General features: G+C 30.9%; 1 protein-coding gene across 1 annotated transcript in view; it reads right to left on the bottom strand.

Annotated features, from left to right (window-relative positions):
* Positions 1-6,053: 6,053 nt before the first annotated feature.
* LOC142326310 (sphingosine kinase 1-like) overlaps positions 6,054-21,317 on the bottom strand; it is a 79,444-nt gene continuing 64,180 nt past the window's right edge. Inside the window, exons 7-9 of the mRNA XM_075368704.1 lie at positions 18,295-18,484; positions 16,577-16,716; positions 6,054-7,390 (exon numbers count right to left, since the gene is read on the bottom strand). Of these exons, the coding sequence (XP_075224819.1) occupies positions 7,196-7,390; positions 16,577-16,716; positions 18,295-18,484 (525 nt within the window). The 3' untranslated portion in view covers positions 6,054-7,195. The remainder of the gene's footprint in view (positions 7,391-16,576; positions 16,717-18,294; positions 18,485-21,317) is intronic.

The raw sequence follows: 21,317 nt of genomic DNA, 5'->3' as shown, positions 1-21,317 counted from the left end.
AAAAGTAATGAAATGTAGTAGAAATAACAAAGATGGACCACTGAATGTGAAAATAGGAGGAGAAAAGATTATGGAGGTAGAAGAATTTTGTTATTTGGGAAGTAGAATTACTAAAGATGGACGAAGCAGGAGCGATATAAAATGCCGAATAGCACAAGCTAAACGAGCCTTCAGTAAGAAATATAAGTTGTTTACATCAAAAATTAATTTAAATGTCAGGAAAAGATTTTTGAAAGTGTATGTTTGGAGTGTCGCTTTATATGGAAGTGAAACTTGGACAATCGGAGTATCTGAGAAGAAAAGGTTAGAAGCTTTTGAAATGTGGTGCTATAGGAGAATGTTAAAAATCAGATGGGTGGATAAAGTGACAAATGAGGAGGTATTGCGGCAAATAGATGAAGAAAGAAGCATTTGGAAAAATATAGTTAAAAGAAGAGACAGACTTATAGGCCACATACTAAGGCATCCTGGAATAGTCGCTTTAATTTTGGAAGGACAGGTAGAAGGGAAAAATTGTGTAGGCAGGCCACGTTTGGAATATGTAAAACAAATTGTTGGGGATGTAGGATGTAGAGGGTATACTGAAATGAAACGACTAGCACTAGATAGGGAATCTTGGAGAGCTGCATCAAACCAGTCAAGTGACTGAAGACAAAAAAAAAAAATGTTAAATGATTTCATTTTGGCACAATTGGCAAAAAAAGTGTGTAAAATATACTTTCAATGTTTGAGCAATGAAGAAACTGCTGGTACTACTTCAAGGATGATAATAATGAGTTAAAGCAAGTTATGTTTTATTATATGATCTATCTACATCCTATTACCTACCTTATTCTTTTAATAGAATTATTAACAACAAAGAAAGAGTAATAATAAATGACTCAAACTCTAAAATATTGCTCCTGTTAAATTCAAGTAGCCCAAAACAATTTTTACACTGTTTAATGGGGCATAACTTTCTCTTTTTCTTTCTTTTCAGAGTGTAATTAATTGGAAATGAGTAGATGAAGATTAACTTTTGAAAAAAGAAAATTTATTTTAAAATGCTATTGAAAGTATGAAAATGTAACAGAAGAACATAGACAATATTGTAAGAAGTTTCAGAAACACCCACCAATGCAACTTACAATTAATCAAATAAAAAACAAGTCTGAAATGAATGGAAATGTTCAGGAAGTTCATAGACAATGTTCCAGAAGGCCAAGAACATTAACGAGCTTCATCAGCCAAGAAAGAGTACTGGAAAGTTATTGCGGAACACCCAAAAAATCTGTAAGATATTCAAGTCGTGAGATTGGCATCAGCAAATCAAGTGTCCATTGCATTTTAAGACGTTGTAGATGGAAAAGTTATATTCCAATAATGGTACATGCTATCAATGAAGATGATCCGGACTGAAAAAAACAATTTTGCAAATGGAAAAAATATGAACAGGATGCACAGTTTCCAGGGAAGATTGGAAACAATGAAGCTACATTTAAATTAAATGGCGCATAATTGATAGACATAATTACACTTACTGGGCAACTGTAAATTCACATGTTATGTAGGAACACACCATGTAAATTTATCTGGAGTTTCAATGTGGTGTGGCATTTCAAGCAAAGGATTAATTAGACCATTCTTTTTTGACAGTAGTGACTGGAATCAATTACTTGAATTTACTGCAAGAATCTGTTTTACCGTGCATTCAGGAGGACTTCGGTGATGTTGGCAAATTTTATTTCTAACAGGATGGAGCACCTCCACATTATCATCGTGATGTAAGAGCATATCTTGATGAGAATCTTCCAAACAGATGGCTTGCAAGAAGAGGTCCCACAGAATACCCTGGCTGTTTCCCAGACCTGATGCCACTGGACTTTTTCTTGTGGGTATACCTTAAAAATGAAGACTATGCCAGAAAACCACTGGAACAATTAAAAGCCGCAATTGAGCAAGAATGCGCTATAACACCAAATGAAATGTTTGTTGAAGTTTGTGAATCTCAACAGTCCACTGTTATATCAGCAGTGTATTGACCAGAACTGTAGTAATTTTGAACATCTGCAATAGGAGGAAAAGTTATACATTTTATGTAGATTCTTTTGCAATTTAAACATTAATTATAAGTGAATAAAAACTGAAGTTGTAATCATTCAAACTGTATACATTTTTTTGGGACACCCTATATTGTTTACTTATAATGCTGTTTTAACTGAAACCTGATATTCTGAAGATTCTATATGTTTCACTAACAACAACGAGGTTTTCCAAAAGTATATTCAATTCAAGAGGAATAATCAGCATTTTGCACTCCCTATCATGACTTAATGAAAGTTAAATAATAAGTTGTATTTGTTACCTTGATCTACCGTAACTTCAGTATCTTTCAAGAATAAAAATCTAATACATTCAGAAATAAAAGACAATATGAAATGTCAATAAAAAAAAGAGGCGAAACAAACTCCTATTACAATGATAATCATCACAGAATGAAAGACCCATCCTTCAATATTACAGTTAATAGAATCTCATATCTTTAAAACTTTTCTTGATAGTTCCATTTTAAAATATATAGTCCATTGTAAATAGGCACCTCTTCAGCTGTGGTCAGCATGATGATGCTGCAAGCATATATGGCATTTCAGTGCTAGAGGCAACATCTTCAAGCATCTCTAGCACTTCTTTGGTAGAAAGTGTAGGCAAATTTCAGTAATTAAACATCCTCGGAAAAAGAATTGTTCAATCATCACATCATGAATAATAACCACACTACAACATTAATGCTAAATCGGTGTTGACAATTGTTTTCCACCACCATATAAAGCTGCATACATTCACTTCACAATGTATGTTTGTTGTTGCTGTTCTAAGTGAACCATCTTACCATCTTATTAAATAAAAAGAACCTGTAGAGCTGATGATTCTGAGATATTACTATTTTCATAGACAAAAGAAGGGGAAGGTCTTCCAAATGTAATTTTACAATGGCATTCGATGATAAGGATGAAATTATTACAAAATGTCTTCCACACCACAGGTTGAGAAGCTATACACCGCAAAGATGAATGTTGTGCTGGGTTAATAATGTTTTCAGCAGTAGCTACCATGTTTTGAACAGAGTAGGTAGTATAACTTGGAGAAGTAAACCTGTTTCCTGTAGCACATGGAATGTCCCACTAATTGTTTTTTTGGAAATAGAACCTTGTAGTTACAATAAAACCACTATATACACACCACATGAGCATACATCTCAATAGTAAATATCTATAGCAAAGTAACATACATTTATCACAGTCAAATTAATGATCAAGGAACATCAGTTGCCTACTAGCACTAGAACACAATGCACACGACAGCTAGTAATCTGCATACCAGCACAGAATTTACTTGTGATTAGCTTGATTATTATTTTAACTTATATACTAAAAACTTCTCAATTTAGTAATTTCCCAAGTGAGACTTTTTAACCCAAGTTAATAAATTTTAAAACTGCTATTAAATTGATCTTTTGCTTAATTTTTCGTTCTCTTAGATATACTTTGGGCAATTAATTTGATTACTACAATTTTTTTTAACATTAAAGAGACGTTTGGTTTAGAATGGTAACAATTTATCAGGTTTTGGTCTACTTCATTTTAAGTAAAAGTCAAATTTTTTGAGTTTGTATGTATTTTCAGCTATCTTTATTTAAATTAGTTTTTTCAGGAAATAAAATATCAACAAATTTTATTGCACCGTATTATTGTTTACTGGTAATTAACAAAGTTACACCAAAAAGTTTTATGAGGATTAAAAAATTGGGGGAAAATTTTTCACTCTATATTACTCAAAAATATATTTCAAAAAAGTATTGCCACACCTATGAACTCACTAAATTTTTGCTTCAAATTACTCATAAGAATGTACTTAAAATATCTTACATATTTTGAAGATAAAACTTAGCACTATATTAGGCTTTACAAAAAAATTAACCACCAAAATTCTAATAGTCATTAAAAACATTAATAATTTTACTTTCAAACAAATAAATTTTCATATAGTATAAGTAACTTGTTTCATTCATATCAAATAAGCAGTTCTTAGTTAATCTAAGTAGCTCAAGTTCATTTTAACAGTCTACTTTACCTATATATACTATATCAATTTTTATTAGAACTTGTTTTTTTTTTAATTTGCTAAACACTTTTAAAAGATTTTTAAGTTAGTCATCCATGTTTAAATTAATCAATTAAAAAATAACTAATTTATAATATACACAACATCAATAAATTATATCAAAGCATTAGGATGTTATCAAATTAGCTATAGTTAGCATTACAGTGACCTGACATATCTACAATTGACAGAATGATGTACAAAAGCCAGAAATAATAACGAATGGTTCTAAATTATTGTACCTAAACAATGGCACAAAGCAGCTGGTGAAATCCTTTTTTAAAATCACCTTGTACAATGATAAATCAATACAAATGGTAATTATAAAATTAAAATACAGACAAAATAAAATTAAAAATTAATCCCAAAATGTAATACATTAGATGTCCGTCCCAAACTACAAAAACTATAATTTACAATACACCAAAAAAACTAATTACAAACAATATAATATATTTAAATTTCAACATTTGAAAAAATCCTATAAAAGTAATTTAAAAAAAAAACAATTTAAAAAAATTATATTTATATAAATTAAGGAAAGTATAAAATTAAATGCAATAACAAACTGACTGATGTAAGTACTGATGAGAAAAATTGAATATCAAAATTGAACTAAAGAATGTGAAAGAAAAAGTATCTTAAAAACTTATAGCAGAAGAAATTACCAAAAATAATATTAAATTAGATCATACATATAAAAGAAATATATTGGACTGAATAAGACTAAAATTATAAAAAAAATAAAAATTGCATTATAACTGACATCTAGATCAACGTCCTTTTATTTAGGCTGTAATGTAACGAGATAATTGTGCTTATATCGTCCATTCTACTTAAGTTTGGAACTGATGTAAACATATGATCTTGTCAGTTACTGATGGGCCAGGTCTTGCAGCTCAGTGAAAATGCTTAGTATTGTACCGTTCAGCCCATAAATCATGATTGGCATTCCAATAAAATTTCAAGAACTAATTTTCTAAATAATTAACAATAATTTTCTATCATATTGAAAAGTGTAATTATGACTTAAATTAAATGTTGCTTATCAGTATGGATTTCTCTGTGTGATAAATAAAAATGTAGGTCATCTTTTAAAAGTACAGTAGAGTTATCCTGCAAGAGCGTGATAAGTCAATAACAACTTTGTCATTTATAAGAATCAGTAATTTTGTCTTAGTTTTTTAAAAACTTTTTTATCTTTCTTGGAATAACATTTTTATCTTTAGAATCCAATTATTTCAGTACATTAAAACATTAATTTTACTAAATTTATACTAATAATCAATATCTTCACAAGATCTCTGATGGCAATACTTGAAGAAACATTTTTTATCACCAATTTTCAACAGATTCTCTCATTTTTACAATGTATTTCATATTTTAATTATTAATTTAACTAGTTAACATATCCATTACAGAATCCTGGGTAGATAGTAAATTGCATTCTTATAATTTGATGGTTCTAAAATTATTTAAATATATTGAAGATTAGCATCCTGAAAATTAAAATATGTGGTGAAGTAAGATGAAATGTCAATGGCCAAAGCCACATTCAATTGAACTGACTACTATAGGGCACCAAAATTATGTATTCATGGCGCAGTTCATTCACTGGACTCATTTTTTTTTTTAGTGGTTAATGATCATAGATGTCAATGCTGTTTAAAAATCTTAATTATTAAGAATATAATAAATATCTTAAACATTAAGACTGCACCTAGCTAGTTACTATAGATAAATACTTTGTTGGCTAGCTATTAAAAGAATTTATAACATAAAAAAATTCAGTCTACTACTTCACAAAACAATTACTAAAATAAAATTAGTAAATGTAAAAACAAGAAAGGATGTTAGTCAAGAGAGAGAATTAACTAAGTGATTAATAAAGAAAAATGATGAATTTGCACACGACAAAATAAAATAGTCTGATTTTTAAGTGTATACCATAATAAATTTACAGATCAACAATTAGTTTAGAGCTTATTGCAAATGGTTTGTAAATGGCTAATATTTTGTTTTTTTCTTTTAATTTAATTTTCTTACTGCTACTAATGTCTGATCTATTAAACAGCAAGCAATAATGTAATGAGGCCTTTCATCCACATTATAAGTGGTTTTTCTAACCCAACAACCTTACATTAGAATGATTTATTTACATCAGTTCCATAGATAAATAAAATTGATTATAAGCATTTTATAACTTCTCTCTGCAAGAATAAGTTTCAAATATAAAAAACAGTTGCCACTAATGAGGTAAAACTGAAGAGTACCAGTGGAGTTTTAAAATGGTACGTGAGGATTAACAGACTGCATGAAAGACCTTAAAAGAGAACAGATATGGACACAGGAGTAATGAATAAGGATAATCATTATTATATTAATCCAAACTGCTACTGCCATATTCAGCAACAATAAATGCTTTATATTTTGGATTTCTTTAGTTTTAATATGAATGGCTCTAAAATGACATCTAAAATTCTAAAATGTTAAAGCTCTGGCAAAGGTGGCTTGATGACTTTACCAAACAATATAAAAGTTGAATATCAATATACAAAATTGAGCAACTTTCTTAATTGGGTAACATCTAATTATTAAATTTTGATGTCATCATTGTTAAAGCTCATTTTATTAAAAATAACGTAAACTTAAAAATTACAAAGAAAAATAATTTGTTTTACCGGATGTTCTATTTTTTTTTTTAATCTCAGTTTTATGCTAAACATGTTAGTATTGAAAAGCAGAAAATTAATTTTTACTCAGTTTCAGTCTAATTCAACAGTATGATCACATATAATAGTACAAATGAAGACATTAATTATTTTTTGACAGATAAAAAAAAAAATCAGTAACTAAAAATACTCCCTTTATAAATGCATTAAATTATTAAATGTTAATATAATCGCAACCTAAAAGAACTTTTTTTAAAAATCATATAAACACAATATTTACATTTTACAATTCGAAACAAATACAACACCTGTATATTAATAATAATAATAACAGTAAATAAAGACTATTATATAAAAATTAATAAAATTTTAGGCTGAAATACTTAAAAACTACGATGTGATAATACATTAGCTAACCCTGGAACAATTTCAGCCTGCAGTGGACCATACTCAACTAGTTCACCATCAACAGTAACATGGCTACCGGTCGATTCAGGTTCTAACCTGAATGCACTCACAGGAATTAATTCTGTCTGAGTAACATTTACATGTGATCCACTTGATAGGCCCAAGAGATACTAGAAAAAAAAAAAGAAATACTTAACACTATGATTAAGAGTTATTTTTCAAATCACAAGTTAAAATCTCATGAAGTATGAGGAACAAAGAATAATAGCAATTAATTTCAAGACAAATTATGCACAAGAGGCTAGACCCAAACACCAAAGAAAAAAATATGAATAAAGAAAATTACTTTGTAGAATAATTTTCAGAAAAAGGGGATTAAAAAACAGAACTTTTATAATTTAGTTTTAGGATATTAAGAGTAATAAAAGAATAATTATTTCTGAGTCATTATAAACTAATTTAAAACATCTACTGAAAAAAATATTTGTGATGAAAGCATGACGAAAAGAACCACAATCCTCTCCTGAAGACCAGAAATGGCTGTTGGGGTTTCAGTATAAGTAAGCAATTTTATTTTAATTCAGTTTTATTCAAAGCATCAAGATGCCAGTTTGAAATTAATTTAAAAAATAAATCAATTTCTTTTGATCTAAAATTAATATTATCACAAAATATATTTTATTCATTAATCTCACTACTATGCGGAGTGATTTACATAATGTTAGCAATGCTTTCTGAGCTCATTCAAATAGAGAAAGTGAAAAAAATTTCATATAAACATGGATCTGGAAATGCTGTTAGTGAGTTATGACTAGTGAAAGATTTCTGAATTCTGGGCAGACTGAAATAAAACCTAGCTGAAATTCTAGGAACCCAAATTAAGGGTAAACTTGATGATTTATAATGGTTTTTGATTTGGCAATTTGAATACCATATCTCCAATAGTTTTCATAAAATCGTAAAACAGAAAAATTTGTTGTTGAAAAACATGGTTTCTTTATGTTTGTAATACAAAAACTTAAACAACTAATAAATGTGAACTTTGTAAGTTGGTAACACAGAAGTCAGCTAGCCAACAATGCATTTTATGTCTTGTCATCAGTGCACTGCATATTCTGCATTACTGCGTGAATTGTTAATAATAATACAGTTGTGTAAGTGTGTGTGTGTTTGTTTCAATTGGTATTATACTGCAGCAATTGTTATTTACGACTGAGGAATATGCTGACCACTGTATCTTTATCTTAGGGGTATGTGGTGGAAATACAACTGCTGCTGCAGCAGAATATCAAAGATGTTTTCCTAACCACAGAGTTCAAAATCCTAAAAAAATTAGTGGAACATTCCATACACTATGGGAAACAGGTACACTTCGCAACATTAGTACTCACCTTGACGACCATTCTGCCCTTCATGTCAATATTGAAATCATTATCAAGGCTACTCAACACAGTTCAGGTGTTAGTACACGATGCCTTTCATGGAGGTTTAGAGTTTCTCAGTCTACGGTATGAAGGATACTTTGTAACAAGCCGTATCCTTACCATAATCAATGAGTAAAAAATCTTTAACTAAGAGATCCTCCTCTTTGTTTGCAATGTTGCAATTGGTTGAATATGAACCGCCAGATGCACAGGTTCATTTTATTTACTGACGAAGCTCAATTTACTCAGGATGGCATCTGTAACCTTCGCAACCAATACACATGGGCAGTGTCAACATCTGATGTGGTCTAGTTTACAATCAGCTAATTGGACCATTCATTCTCCCAGGACATCCAAATTCTAGCATTTACTTGGAATTCATTAAGGAACGATTGCCGCTACTATTAGAAGAGGTTCCACTAGCATCAAGGTACCACATGTACGTTCAGCATGATGGTGCACCTCCCCACACTTCTCATGTGTGGTATCAGCATACTCAAATGAGCAATTTCCACAGCAATGGATTAGTCATTTTGGACCACACTCCTGGCCACCAAGATCCCCTGATCTAACACAATTCTATTTTTTGTGTGGGATTGGATGAAAAAAATTGAGCAAAAGAGAAAAATTCACATGTGTGAATAGATAGTTGCTTGTATTACAGATGCTAGCACATAAATTAAGGAAAGTTGGGCAGAATTGAGAAGAGCAATTCTAGCAATCCAAAAGTGTGCAGCCAAATGTATTTAATAGGACAGATTTTTAAAAACTTACTGTAAACTTTATTAAATGTATTTATTATATTTTTATTTTTTTTAATATTGTATCAATTGTACGTTAACTTCATTTTCTGTAGTTAATAACATATTAAAATTTTCATATGGTACACCTTAGTAACAAATCAATTTCTTGAACATGTATTTGCTTTTTATTGGTCCATTTTACAATAATTTTCTCAAAATTAGATTCTTTATAAGTTTTGATAATAAATTTTATGCATTTATTAGTCATTTAACAAATTTTTTGTGTTATAAATGTAAAAAACCAGTGTTTTCAGACTACAAATTTTTCTGTTTTACATAGAATATTATGAAAATTACTGAAAATGTGGTTCTAGAATCTTAATCAATTTGTCAGTTAAAAACCATAAAGTTTACCCCTTAATTTGGGTTTCAAGAATTTCAGTAGGATTTTATTTCACTCTCTGCCCAAGAATCAGGGTGAAATTCACTAATAGAGCATTTTTGGACCATGTTAACTTTTTTTCATTATTTTAATTAGTAGAATGAGCTAGAAAAGTACCGGTAACATGTAAATTATCCTATATAGACACCTTTTCATTTATTCCTAATAATTGCAAATACTACAAAACCAAATATTAAAAAAATTGTAACTATAGCTTTCTTAAAACCCCCAGAATCTTTAAACAGTTCAAAACTCACCAATCCTACTACTGTAAAATATAAACCAAATAAAAAAAAATATGTATAAATAAATAATCTCTTACTTTTATTAAATTTAATGCCATCTACAGTAGCAAACAAATTATTCCAAACAAAGGGAATTTTTGTTCCATTGTAGGGAATTTTCATTCTGTGGCAGACTGCTTGCTGTTTGGTGTTTCAGGTTATGTTGTAAGTTCATATACAAACAGAAATAATGGTTTTTGTGCTTTTATAATCCATTGTCAATTAGTTTTTGGTGACCTTGTGAGTTTCCGTTACAAGTTTATTCATTCTTAGTTAATACAATGGATATAACCCCATGAAAGCGGTCAAAAATTGTTGCTCTGTCCCAACACACACAAATGACTCAAATACAGATTGCCAGTAAGTGTGGAATGGGGTTAGGTAATGTAAATGAAATTGCGAAAAGGATTAGGAAAACAAAGAGGTTTTAGGTCTCTCCAAAGAGAAAAGGAAAATGTGGATGGAAAAAGAAAACCAAGCATATGTGGGATTGATTACTAATAAGAAAAAGCAAAATTAATCCACAATTATCAGCTGTTGACCTTAATAAGGACTTGAGAGCCAGTGGGACTAATGTTTCTGATGTAACAGCGTAGAAGATTGTTGGCAGTGGGATGGATTGCATAGAAACCTAAAAAGCAGTTACTGAAACAGGTTATGAGGACAAAAAGACTACAATGGTAAAAGAATATAAAGAATGGAAATTTTGATGTGGAAAAAAGTTATTTTTTTAGACGAGACTCATTTTTTTGTCCAAGGGGGAGAGTAGCCTACATTCGTAAGTCAGCAGATGAGAAGACTACTACGCTACACACCTGCAACAAGCTCCCAAACACCCAGCCAAAAAGATGCCTTCGGGATGTTTTACACATGAAAGGCCAGGAGCACTTATGACTGCGAATGGGATTATGAAATCGAACCAATATACTAACATATGCCAAAGAAAAATAGTTCCACTTACGTAGCAGAACCCAGAATTCATTTTCCAACAGGACTTTGCACAATGTCAAATGTCAAAGTAAGCAAAGATTTCTTCAAAAACCAAACAATTTGAGTGTTCTTGTGGCCAGGGAACTCCCCCGACCTGAATCCCATTGAAAATTTATGGGACATACTAAAACGAAGACCTGGGAAAATGAATTTTTGCTAATTTTCTCTTATTACATAAATCTTAAGAAACAGACAACAGCATGTTAATGTTAAAAAATTTAATTGTAGGATATTTTATGTTCACTCAAGGGTACATCAAAGGGAAAAATTTAGATCCATTATTTTTATAATGATATTTCAACCGATAAAGAGTTATGAACCTCTTCTTTTCGCTGATTATATGAAAATTTTTAAGCCCACAAATTCCTATGATGATGCAATTAATCTTCAAAATGATATCAACAAAGTTGCTGACTAATGTAAACAAAATCGATTAAATTTTAATGTAAATAGAATCAGATAACGTACTTTAGTTAAAATATTAATAACATAAAAATTCAGAAGGTGTAGGATTTTAGATGGGAGTCAATCCATTCATGATTTATCGAGTGAAATCTAGTAGAGGAATTTCAATTGCCTTCTTTATGGTATAGGAGAAATTTCTCAGGTTTAATATATTTACATACAATCATTAATGGATTTATGGATAACTGTTAGATATTAAGTAATATAGATTTATATGTCCCTGCTATTAAAATGTGCTCTAGGCAAACATTAATACACCTAGAGCTCATACATTACAATAAATGAATTCAACATTATTATGAGAAAACATTTAAAGAAATTTGTAAAGAAATAAACCTTTTTGATTGTAATATCAATCAATTTTTAATCAGAATCTCTGCATACTATTGAATGTTAAACCAACATGCTGTAGAATTCCAGTGGGTAATTGTACCTAATGTTTTATGTATACAACTTTTTTTTTCTTTTTGTTTACTTTTAATTTTTATCTTGTAATATTATTCTACAAAGAAAAACTTCTTTTCATTGATTTATACAAGATAGTAATTCTAATTAGTTTGTTATAAATTAGATGAAGGATTGTAATACCTAATTGGATATGTATATGTGTAGCTGCACTGTAAGTAGATTTGTTTTGTTGTTTTACCAATGAATAAAAAAATATCAATATCTACTTCTTCAGAAAGTTATTATGTGTTTTACTAAATTTAATGTCACTGTCTAATCTGGCAGTGACCGGTGAGCACTTATCCTCACACGAGTAAAATATCACCATGTAGGTTTTTATATCCTAAACTAAGAAATTGCACGAGCATAAGTTGTAAACATAACTGGCATAAATTAATTTAGTATTAATATTTTCATAATACCTAGGATGATGTGGTCTTGATAGGAAGAATAACTTCTAGTGCTACTAGAATTAATGATCACAGTTAATGCTAGTTACACCAGAGTATTCTCAAAGACTTGAAGAGCAATGTATATACTCAAATCAAAATCAAGTTCAACCTTTGAGAAAAATGTTAGGAAACAGCATGTTCAATCGTGTTTTTTTTTACATTTAGTGTGCGTTGATGATTACTTAACGTTTGTATTTCTTTTAAAATTGAACAAAAGGTGTAAACACAATACACAAGAGAATCCCACATCAAGTCAGAAAATAGGCGGTGATGTATATTTTGAGATGAGTAATCGTTTTATTTTCTAGTTAAATCATCTGCTTATTTGCTACTTTGATATATTTTATCCCTTTTGACAGATGTCATAAAAACAGCAGCAGAACAAACAATTACCTTCATTAGGAAAGAAGAATAAAAAGCCTTGTTACCAAATAGATGATTTAAACATGGAAATCAAAGTAAAATATAACAGAAAAGATGGAGAACAGAAGAGGCTCTGTAGAAAACTGAATGATGAATTAAGAGCAATAATAAATACAGAAAAGAAGAAAATGCCTTGCAGATGAATGATAAAATATGAATGAGAATAAAATTGTAGACATGTCATAAAATGAAAAAGATAGAATAGGCTAATATTCAAAAAAGGAAAAAGAGTACTAAAGAATTTTCCAGTATAAATAGCAAAGTTTTATACCCAGAGGAGAATATAATTAAAAGGTGGAAGGAATTCATAACAGGAACTACACCAAACACAAAGTCATATGATGTTCTCCAAATGATCATGCTGAAATAGAAGATGATGAAACAGTAAAAGTAATCCTAAAATTGGAAGTTATACAAGTAATAAAAGGCATGCAGAATCAACAAGTTGCAGAAACAGATGGGCTGCCAATAATGCAATGTGACCAGAAGAGTTTCCTTATATAACCATGACTATTCCAATCCCCTAAAAGCATATCAATTACAGTTTAATTTTCTATTTACCAAAGATTCTTCTGGGAAATCTAAAGTGAGGATGAAACAGATATGAAACACATAGTAAAGAAGAGAATAAAGATTCGTGGAGGAAAGTTGTACATTGGGGGCAGTTGATTTAATGACAACTATTGGAGAACTATTGCTTTATAATAAATATTAAAAAACTAGAATTAGAAAACGTTATTTCACAATATGGAATGAAAATTAATGTAAGGACAACAAAAGTAATTAGAATAGAAGATACTGCATAAAAGAAAAGAACTGGACAAGTAAAACAGTATAAATATTTAGGTACAATGTCAACTTTGAAACTGGAAAAAAATACAAGAATAGCAATGGCTGAGGAAGTATTTAACAAAAATAGAAATGTGCTTAGTTGGAGTTAGACTTCAAGAAACATCTTGTGATTTTTTTTTCTGGCTTAGCTTCCAGGAATCACCGTCAGGTATTACTTCAGAGGATGATATGTATGAATGTAAATGAAGCATAGTCTTTTACAGTCCCAGGTCAACCATTTCTGAGATTTTTTGTGTGGTTAATTGAAACCCAACCACCAATAAAGCTAATAAGCTTTTGAGAACAGCCACTAGACCTCGAACATCAATACGTAAACTATATGCGCATGTTGTGCATTCAGTGTTTTTATACGGAATCACTGCATGGTACAGAGCATTATGTAGAGATCGAAACAGGTAATATTTAGAAGGGGTTCAGAGGAAAATGGCACTGAGGATAGCATGTGACTATTCCTCGGTGTCCACTGAGGCTTTATTTGTTATCACAAGTGTGCCGTCATTCCAACAATTAGCAGAAGAAAGAATAAAAATACCTGAAAGGCTTGAGCAAGGATGCCCACAGAGAGCTACTGGTAGCATGGCAAAATAGATGGTTGACAGCAAAAACAGGTGAATGGACCCGGAGACTGATTAAAGAGATAGGGCCATGGTTTAGGAGGGGGGTTTTGTGATCTGAATTTTTGGCTCACTAAATTCCTGACCGGCCATGGTTCCTTTAGGGCGTACCTCTTTTTGAGGCAAAGGTCAGAGAGTCAGTTGCCTTTACTGTGGTGAAGAGAGACGGCGTAACATGAATTCTTTTCATGCATCCATTGGGAGAAGGAAAGGCAAGAATGTACCACTGTAACAGGAATGATAGATCCCAATAACGTGATTACTGTGATGTTGACTGGAGCAGAAAAATTCAGGGTGGTTTCTGGCTTCATTTACAAAGTCCTGCAACAGAAGGAAAAAGAAGCATCCAGAGGTGTAGGAAGCTAGTAGTAGTAGTACAGCAGCAGCTGTGCCCCGACCACTGGGTGGGATTCCAGGAATGACACAGTTGAACCCGGTTCCCCTCCTGAGGTGGGGGGCGGTTCTGACTGCTGGGGATACTGGGAACAACATAGTCGGGCCTGGTTATCTTCCTGGTGGTCCACGAGAACCAAGAGGATACAGAGACCATGATAGAGGTAAAAGTCCTGGAACCCAGTGAAGAACTTGACCGGAGAGCAAAAGGGTGATGGACACACATTTGTGACTTTGTGGAAGGTGACCACTGCATAATCATCACTGAAACTGCATTAGAGGTGAGCATAAGTGTTGGGAGTGTGCATTCAACATTGTCAGACACTCGAAAGTGTCAACGGGGTGGGTTCCAAATCTTCTTACTGAGGCACAGAGAAAATGTCTGGGATGATATCTGTCAGCAACTTCTAAATTGCTTGCCTCTCCCGGTTTACACCTTTCTATGACAAAGCAATATCTTATAATTAGGCAAGTAAATTGCATCCTAGCAGGAGAATAAAATTACTTTTTATTTAAATTAATTATTACAACTTCTTTTGTAACCACCATTTAGCCCTTTGGAGAGATAATATTTCTTCAGAAAAAATAATTTTGAGAAGAAAAAAATTAAAAAAATTATAGATGATAACTATTTTAATTGTTGAAGTTAAACAAAATGTTTTTTATTTTATAAAATTATTTGGTATTTTTTTTTTTTATTTACTTTCTATTTCATAAGTAAAAATTAAATATTTTTTCTTTATTCCCAAGACTTCTCATTAATTGAAGAAACATGACAAAACTGTAACATTACAATTTTTACATTATTGAAAAAAAAATATGTGCACATCGAAGATATGATTTCTGAGTGCCTTTACTGCTCGCCCTTTAACACCCCAAATCCAAACTTAATAGTATCAGTGCACCGTGTTCAGAACTCACCATGCCAAATTTTAAACATTATTAGATCCAGTCAACCTTAACTCACATGTAGAGAAATAGAAAATTTACCTCCTTTTATGCCCTTCTTTGTGTTTCATGACCCTCTGAAGCGCATAACGACCAAAAAAAGTAGAAAGGTGATTTTTTTCCAAAATTATTGTTCAATTCCATTGTTACAGTATTTTTAACAAACTAATTTATAAATAATGTTTTAAGATTCACTGAAAAATATATATTAAATGTGGAAAATCTCTATTTAATAAAAATCACATTCGGTACTAATTTTACAAAAGAATAATCATTTGGAAATTAAAGAATTTCAAATGATTTTTTTTAATGTTTCCATATTAATCTTCAAATTATTAATTTAATTCATTAAACAATTATCAAATTTATTATACAATCTTTGCCATCATCAACAAACACAGCACATTCCACAATTATGTCAAACCTGCCAAGAACAATGTTTCACATTTATTACTACACATAAATACGAGAATAACTTTTATAAAATGTATTTAGTAAGATTTTACAAACATTTACTGTATATATATTTTTTTACGGATTGTAGTGAGTATCACATAATTTAACACATTCTTAGTTCTGTTATCACATTGTACTGCCTAAAAAAAAAACATTTTTTAACTTTCAGATAATTATTGTAGAATTCTGATTTCTTTAAAATAACTTCAAATTATTCAAGTTAGCACATTAAGCTAAGCAATCTGTGATCATTCTAGAGTCAAGTCCAAAAGATAATAAAATAACAGTCTTTAAGGAAAGATGAAATGAACAGATTAAAGGAAAGAAAATAATTGGTACTGGTACAACTATACGAATTTATATGTATATGAGGGCAAGAGAAGAATTGTAAACATGTTTAAACAATAATTATCAGTTAGTTACCTGTAATAAATGAGCTCGAGATATTCCAGCTTTAATGATAGATAACCAAATAACACCATCAGATAATTTAGAATCTGGAGCAAAAATGCAATCAGCTGCTAAATGAGTCTGATATGCTGCATGTACCATCACAAAGTCACCTAAAACAACACAAAACTAAATATATATATTCAAAATGTCATTGATATGATATCCATCATAATTATGTAAAATATTTTGAAACAAAGTTTGTAATATTTTTACTAATAAACTCACTTTTTTTTAAAAATCTAAGTTCAGTAGATTTCAAAGAAATTCAGGAAGAGCAGAGCTTAGAACTAGCATGCATCATACCGCAATTTTATATCAAAATCTAGATTTAGATTTTAATAGTAAGATTATTGGCTTTACCTAACATCTACAGCCATTTGCTTGATTTTCTGCTACTTTTGACAAGAAAAAGAGTTTCTGGACAGTTCCACAGGCACAACTGCCACCCTTCTGGGCCTCAATTAAGAAGTGGTAGCCCTGCAGGCCATCAGAAGGTACAGACACAGCATTGCAGATGCAGCTAGAGTAGTGGTCATAGTTGCCATGGTACCTACCCAATGAAGAAAAAATAAAGCATAAAGAAGGGGAATAAATATAGGAGGCAAGAGACTGCCTCTGATAGGAGTAAGTTAATTTCACCAGGAATAGATGATTAACAGGGCAGTTTACTGACTTGTCCTAAATATATAGAGAACAATATTCTTGTGAACAGTACATTATGAATGGATTCATACTTAAATATTATTTGTTAGAAAAAATTAAAGAGATAGACTGCGAAAGGAGACTTTTACTTTACAAAGTACTGAATAAGTTTGGATGTGCATGAACATATGTGTATGCATGTACATGTGTGTATGCATGAGAGACATGTAGAAATGAAAGATATAGAAGTCATGAGGTACTGTTTAAATTTCTTATTGAAGATTAAAATATTCTGGTGTTTTTCCATTCATATTTACAAACCAGCAGAAAAGTACATTGTTGGTTAGGAGGCAACTGAGTAAATATAAGTCAAAGTCAGTAACTATACTGATAAACTGGTAAACTGTGACACACTGAACACTGGCAGAGTATAAAAATGCTTGGGCAATTCATTATTCCCTCATTGGGAACACCACTTTATATTTTTAATTGTGCCTTATTTCATGAACATGGAGTATCAGTTTCCACTTTAAACTATACTTTATTGAACAGCATATCAACATTACATTTTGGATCAAAAAGGAAAACTCTTATTGAGACCAAATCACACAGATTTTTAATTCACAGCCAATTGTCTGAGAAACTGTACAAGAATGTAAGATTTCAATAACTGAATATAATTTTAATAAAGCTCTGAATATAAAGTAAACAGTATTTACTGTAACTAAGCTTCCTTTTGTAATTTTAATACCTAAATAACAAAATCCTTACACTTCTGGTATTTTTCATAATAACGATTACTGCTTTAATTGGCTAATAATAGTTATTAAGAGCATCTTATATTTTCCTATCCTCCCATCTTAATGTATTCTTTATCATTATTTTATTTTCTGTCAAATGTTACAGTATGTTACTTTTAATGAAGAATGGAAACAGAAAACAAATAATTATAACACAAAAATTTCATTAAACTCAAATCAAAAAAGTATTAACTGATAAAAAATAACAGGAAATAATAAATACCAGAACTAATGATAAAACATTACCTTCAACAACATGCCAAGAATCAGGTACAGGCTGAGATAAAGGAGGTAACTTTGATGGAGGACCATACATTTGCACATTACTTTTATTACCCTCAACAAGTGACTGGTAACTAGAACCCGCTGCTGATAAATAAGTGCTTTGTCGGGATGCCACAGAATAGAAACTGTCTCGACGGTAACAGTCAGACACCTAATAACACAATTACTGTTTTTAGTGCATGGTATGTAATTAAAACTTTCAGGTGAATGTTACAAAACTATTAATATAATTTTTTTAAAACCTGGGATAACACAGTACAAACAAGTTTTTACAAAAAAACTAGTAGAAATAGTAGTTTATTTAACCATTAATAATTTTGATAGCAACTATCTTAACATCTATAATAATTTATTTATACAGTTCATTGAATATACTGTGAGTTACCTCATCAGTGCTTGAATTACATTTTGAATATTGCCTGCATTTATTATAATATTAAATTTTAACAATAAGTAAAAGAAAGAATTCAGTGTAGATTTATGTAATTCAAAAATATGTAATCTATATACTGTAATTACAGTATAAAGAAGTTATATGCACTGTTTAATTTATTCCCCCAGTTTACAACAAATTGATAAATCCATACTTTCTGGAGCTTCCAGATTTTTCTTGCTAATAGTTAGCCATGATAGCTTTCTTGGCCTCTCCTAAATTCTTTTAAACTGCCGTTTCTATAGGAATTTGTCTTAAAATGTTTATATAGATAAGAAATACACCCTAAACAATACATTTTTGTTGTGAAAGTCTAAGAAATTAATAATAATGAACAGAACAAGCCAGCCTAGTCAAAAAATTATATTCTGGGGAACATAAAGTCTGATTTAATAAATGATTTGCTAGAATGTGTTATTCATTTACAATTGGAACTTAAGTATTAATGAGTAGTTACTCAGTAAATTCAATCATTTCAGTAACTGAATCATTTGTAGTAGTAAGTTTTTTAAATAAAATGAATGCAGGCAACAAAGATTACTGACATTTTGGAAAGCATGTTAATATACTATTTAGGTAGGAAGTCCCTTTACACTGTAACAAATCCAGCTTAATTTTGTACCAATTCTCACCGCTGATATTGCTTATTGCTGCTGGAAAAGGTGGGAGGATAAGCCATGGTAAGGATTGTCCAGTGTGTTCATTCATGGTGGGATGACCTCAGTTGTAGAGTTTGGAACAATGACAGACACAAGTATGTTCACTGTTGAAGAGCGTTTGTTAGCTTATGTATGGGTCAATGAATGTCCACACTGGTAAAACATCGGAGAACATTATGAATGACTTCTTTTGTGCATTTTGGGAAATCGTCACCAACATGGCAAATGTTACTGACATGAGAGAAGAAGGCTTTAGTAACGAGAAATATTATTGATGCACCACACAGTGGAAGGCCGAGCACTCAAACTTGAGATGTCTGCTGCTGTGAAGGTACTGACTCAATGATCACCAAAGAAATCAACGCGCAAAGATTCTGTAGAGTTAAGCATTCAAAGATCGACAATGCAAGACCATATACGGAAGGACATAAAAGTTAAATGTTTTCGTCCAGCCACAGTTAATGAGTTGAGTGAAAATGACCTAGATTGATGTGTTTATGCACGTCAGTTATTGCTTCAATGTTTTCTGAGAGCAAACAATAAAAAGAATGTCATGTTCTCAGACAAGTGCATGATTTATTAAAGCTCTCATAACCAAAATGTTTTTTTCTGGGTGAAAGACAATCCTTACTTTTTTGAGGAAATCAAACACCATCTGCCTCATGTTATGATTTGGACCAAGATGACAGGTGAAAATCTCCTTGGACCTTTTTTTCAATGGTGCAGTTAATCAACACAGTTATCTGGAATGACCCAACGAGTGATTGCTTCCAGAATTAACAGTAAAAAGGATCACTGAGATCATTATGTTTCAGCAAGACGGTGCTCCAGTGCATTTTACTTTGAATGTCCACAGATACCTCAATGAAATTTTTCCAAATTACTGGAATGGATGTGAGTTAGAAGAGTTACCAGCTCCATCACCTTAGCTAGCAAGAAGCCCTGACCTCACCACTCCTGACAATACACTCCAGGATTTTGTAAGAGATCAAAAAATGCAGATACATCACGAGCAACTGCAAGATGCTGTTCAGTCAGTATTTGAAATGATCACCCCTGATATGCTGTTGCAGATGAACAACTGTACACAGAGGTGCATACAGCTGTGCTTTGAACATGACAGAATCCACACAGATGTGTTAATCCATAGAAGGTAAACTGCATCTATCTTAATAATTGCATAACTAGCGTAAAGGGACTTCCCACTTACCCCATACAACAAATTTTGAGTTCAACAACAACACAGTTATTAGCTAACAACTTTCATTAAAACTCAACTATAGTATACAGACATATGAAATCTAAAATTATAACAAATGATTATATGGATATTTCACATAAAAAAAAAATACAAAGGTTGGGAACTTGAATTTCCAGAATTTTATAAACACCTGATAACTTCAGGAAGAAATGAAAAATTTTACTTCATGCCAATAACCAAGGTAGGGATTGTGCAGCTAAACTCCAAAAAAAACTCTAATTCAGAGTTTTTCAAATTCAGAATTCAGAGTGATAGTAAAAACTTACCAGAACTGTCCAAGGATTTGTCTTTGATTGGAAAAAAACATTAATTTTGAAGTTAGGGTTAAATTTAAAACAAACCAATCATTTAAAAGTATATTTGAATGAGTTTTAATTGAAGTAATAAATATAAAATTTTTAAATTACCTAACACCCTTGCATTTTTTATAAAAATCTATAAAATCCCAACTTCTATTTATAGAACTGTTCAGGAAATTTGGAGGTTTGTAGAGAAAGATAAAGAATAAATAATATATTTTATTAGAAATTTTAATCTAGATTTAATCATCAAAAATGGAGGTAATAAATTTCAAGATTTAATGAGATTTTTTATCTGTTTACAAAAAAACTCTGATAAGAATAAAAAATTC

The sequence above is a fragment of the Lycorma delicatula genome, chromosome 6 (assembly GCF_047948215.1).
Source record: "Lycorma delicatula isolate Av1 chromosome 6, ASM4794821v1, whole genome shotgun sequence".
NCBI lineage: Eukaryota > Metazoa > Arthropoda > Insecta > Hemiptera > Fulgoridae > Lycorma > Lycorma delicatula.
This window is presented reverse-complemented; position numbering and strand designations above follow the sequence as displayed.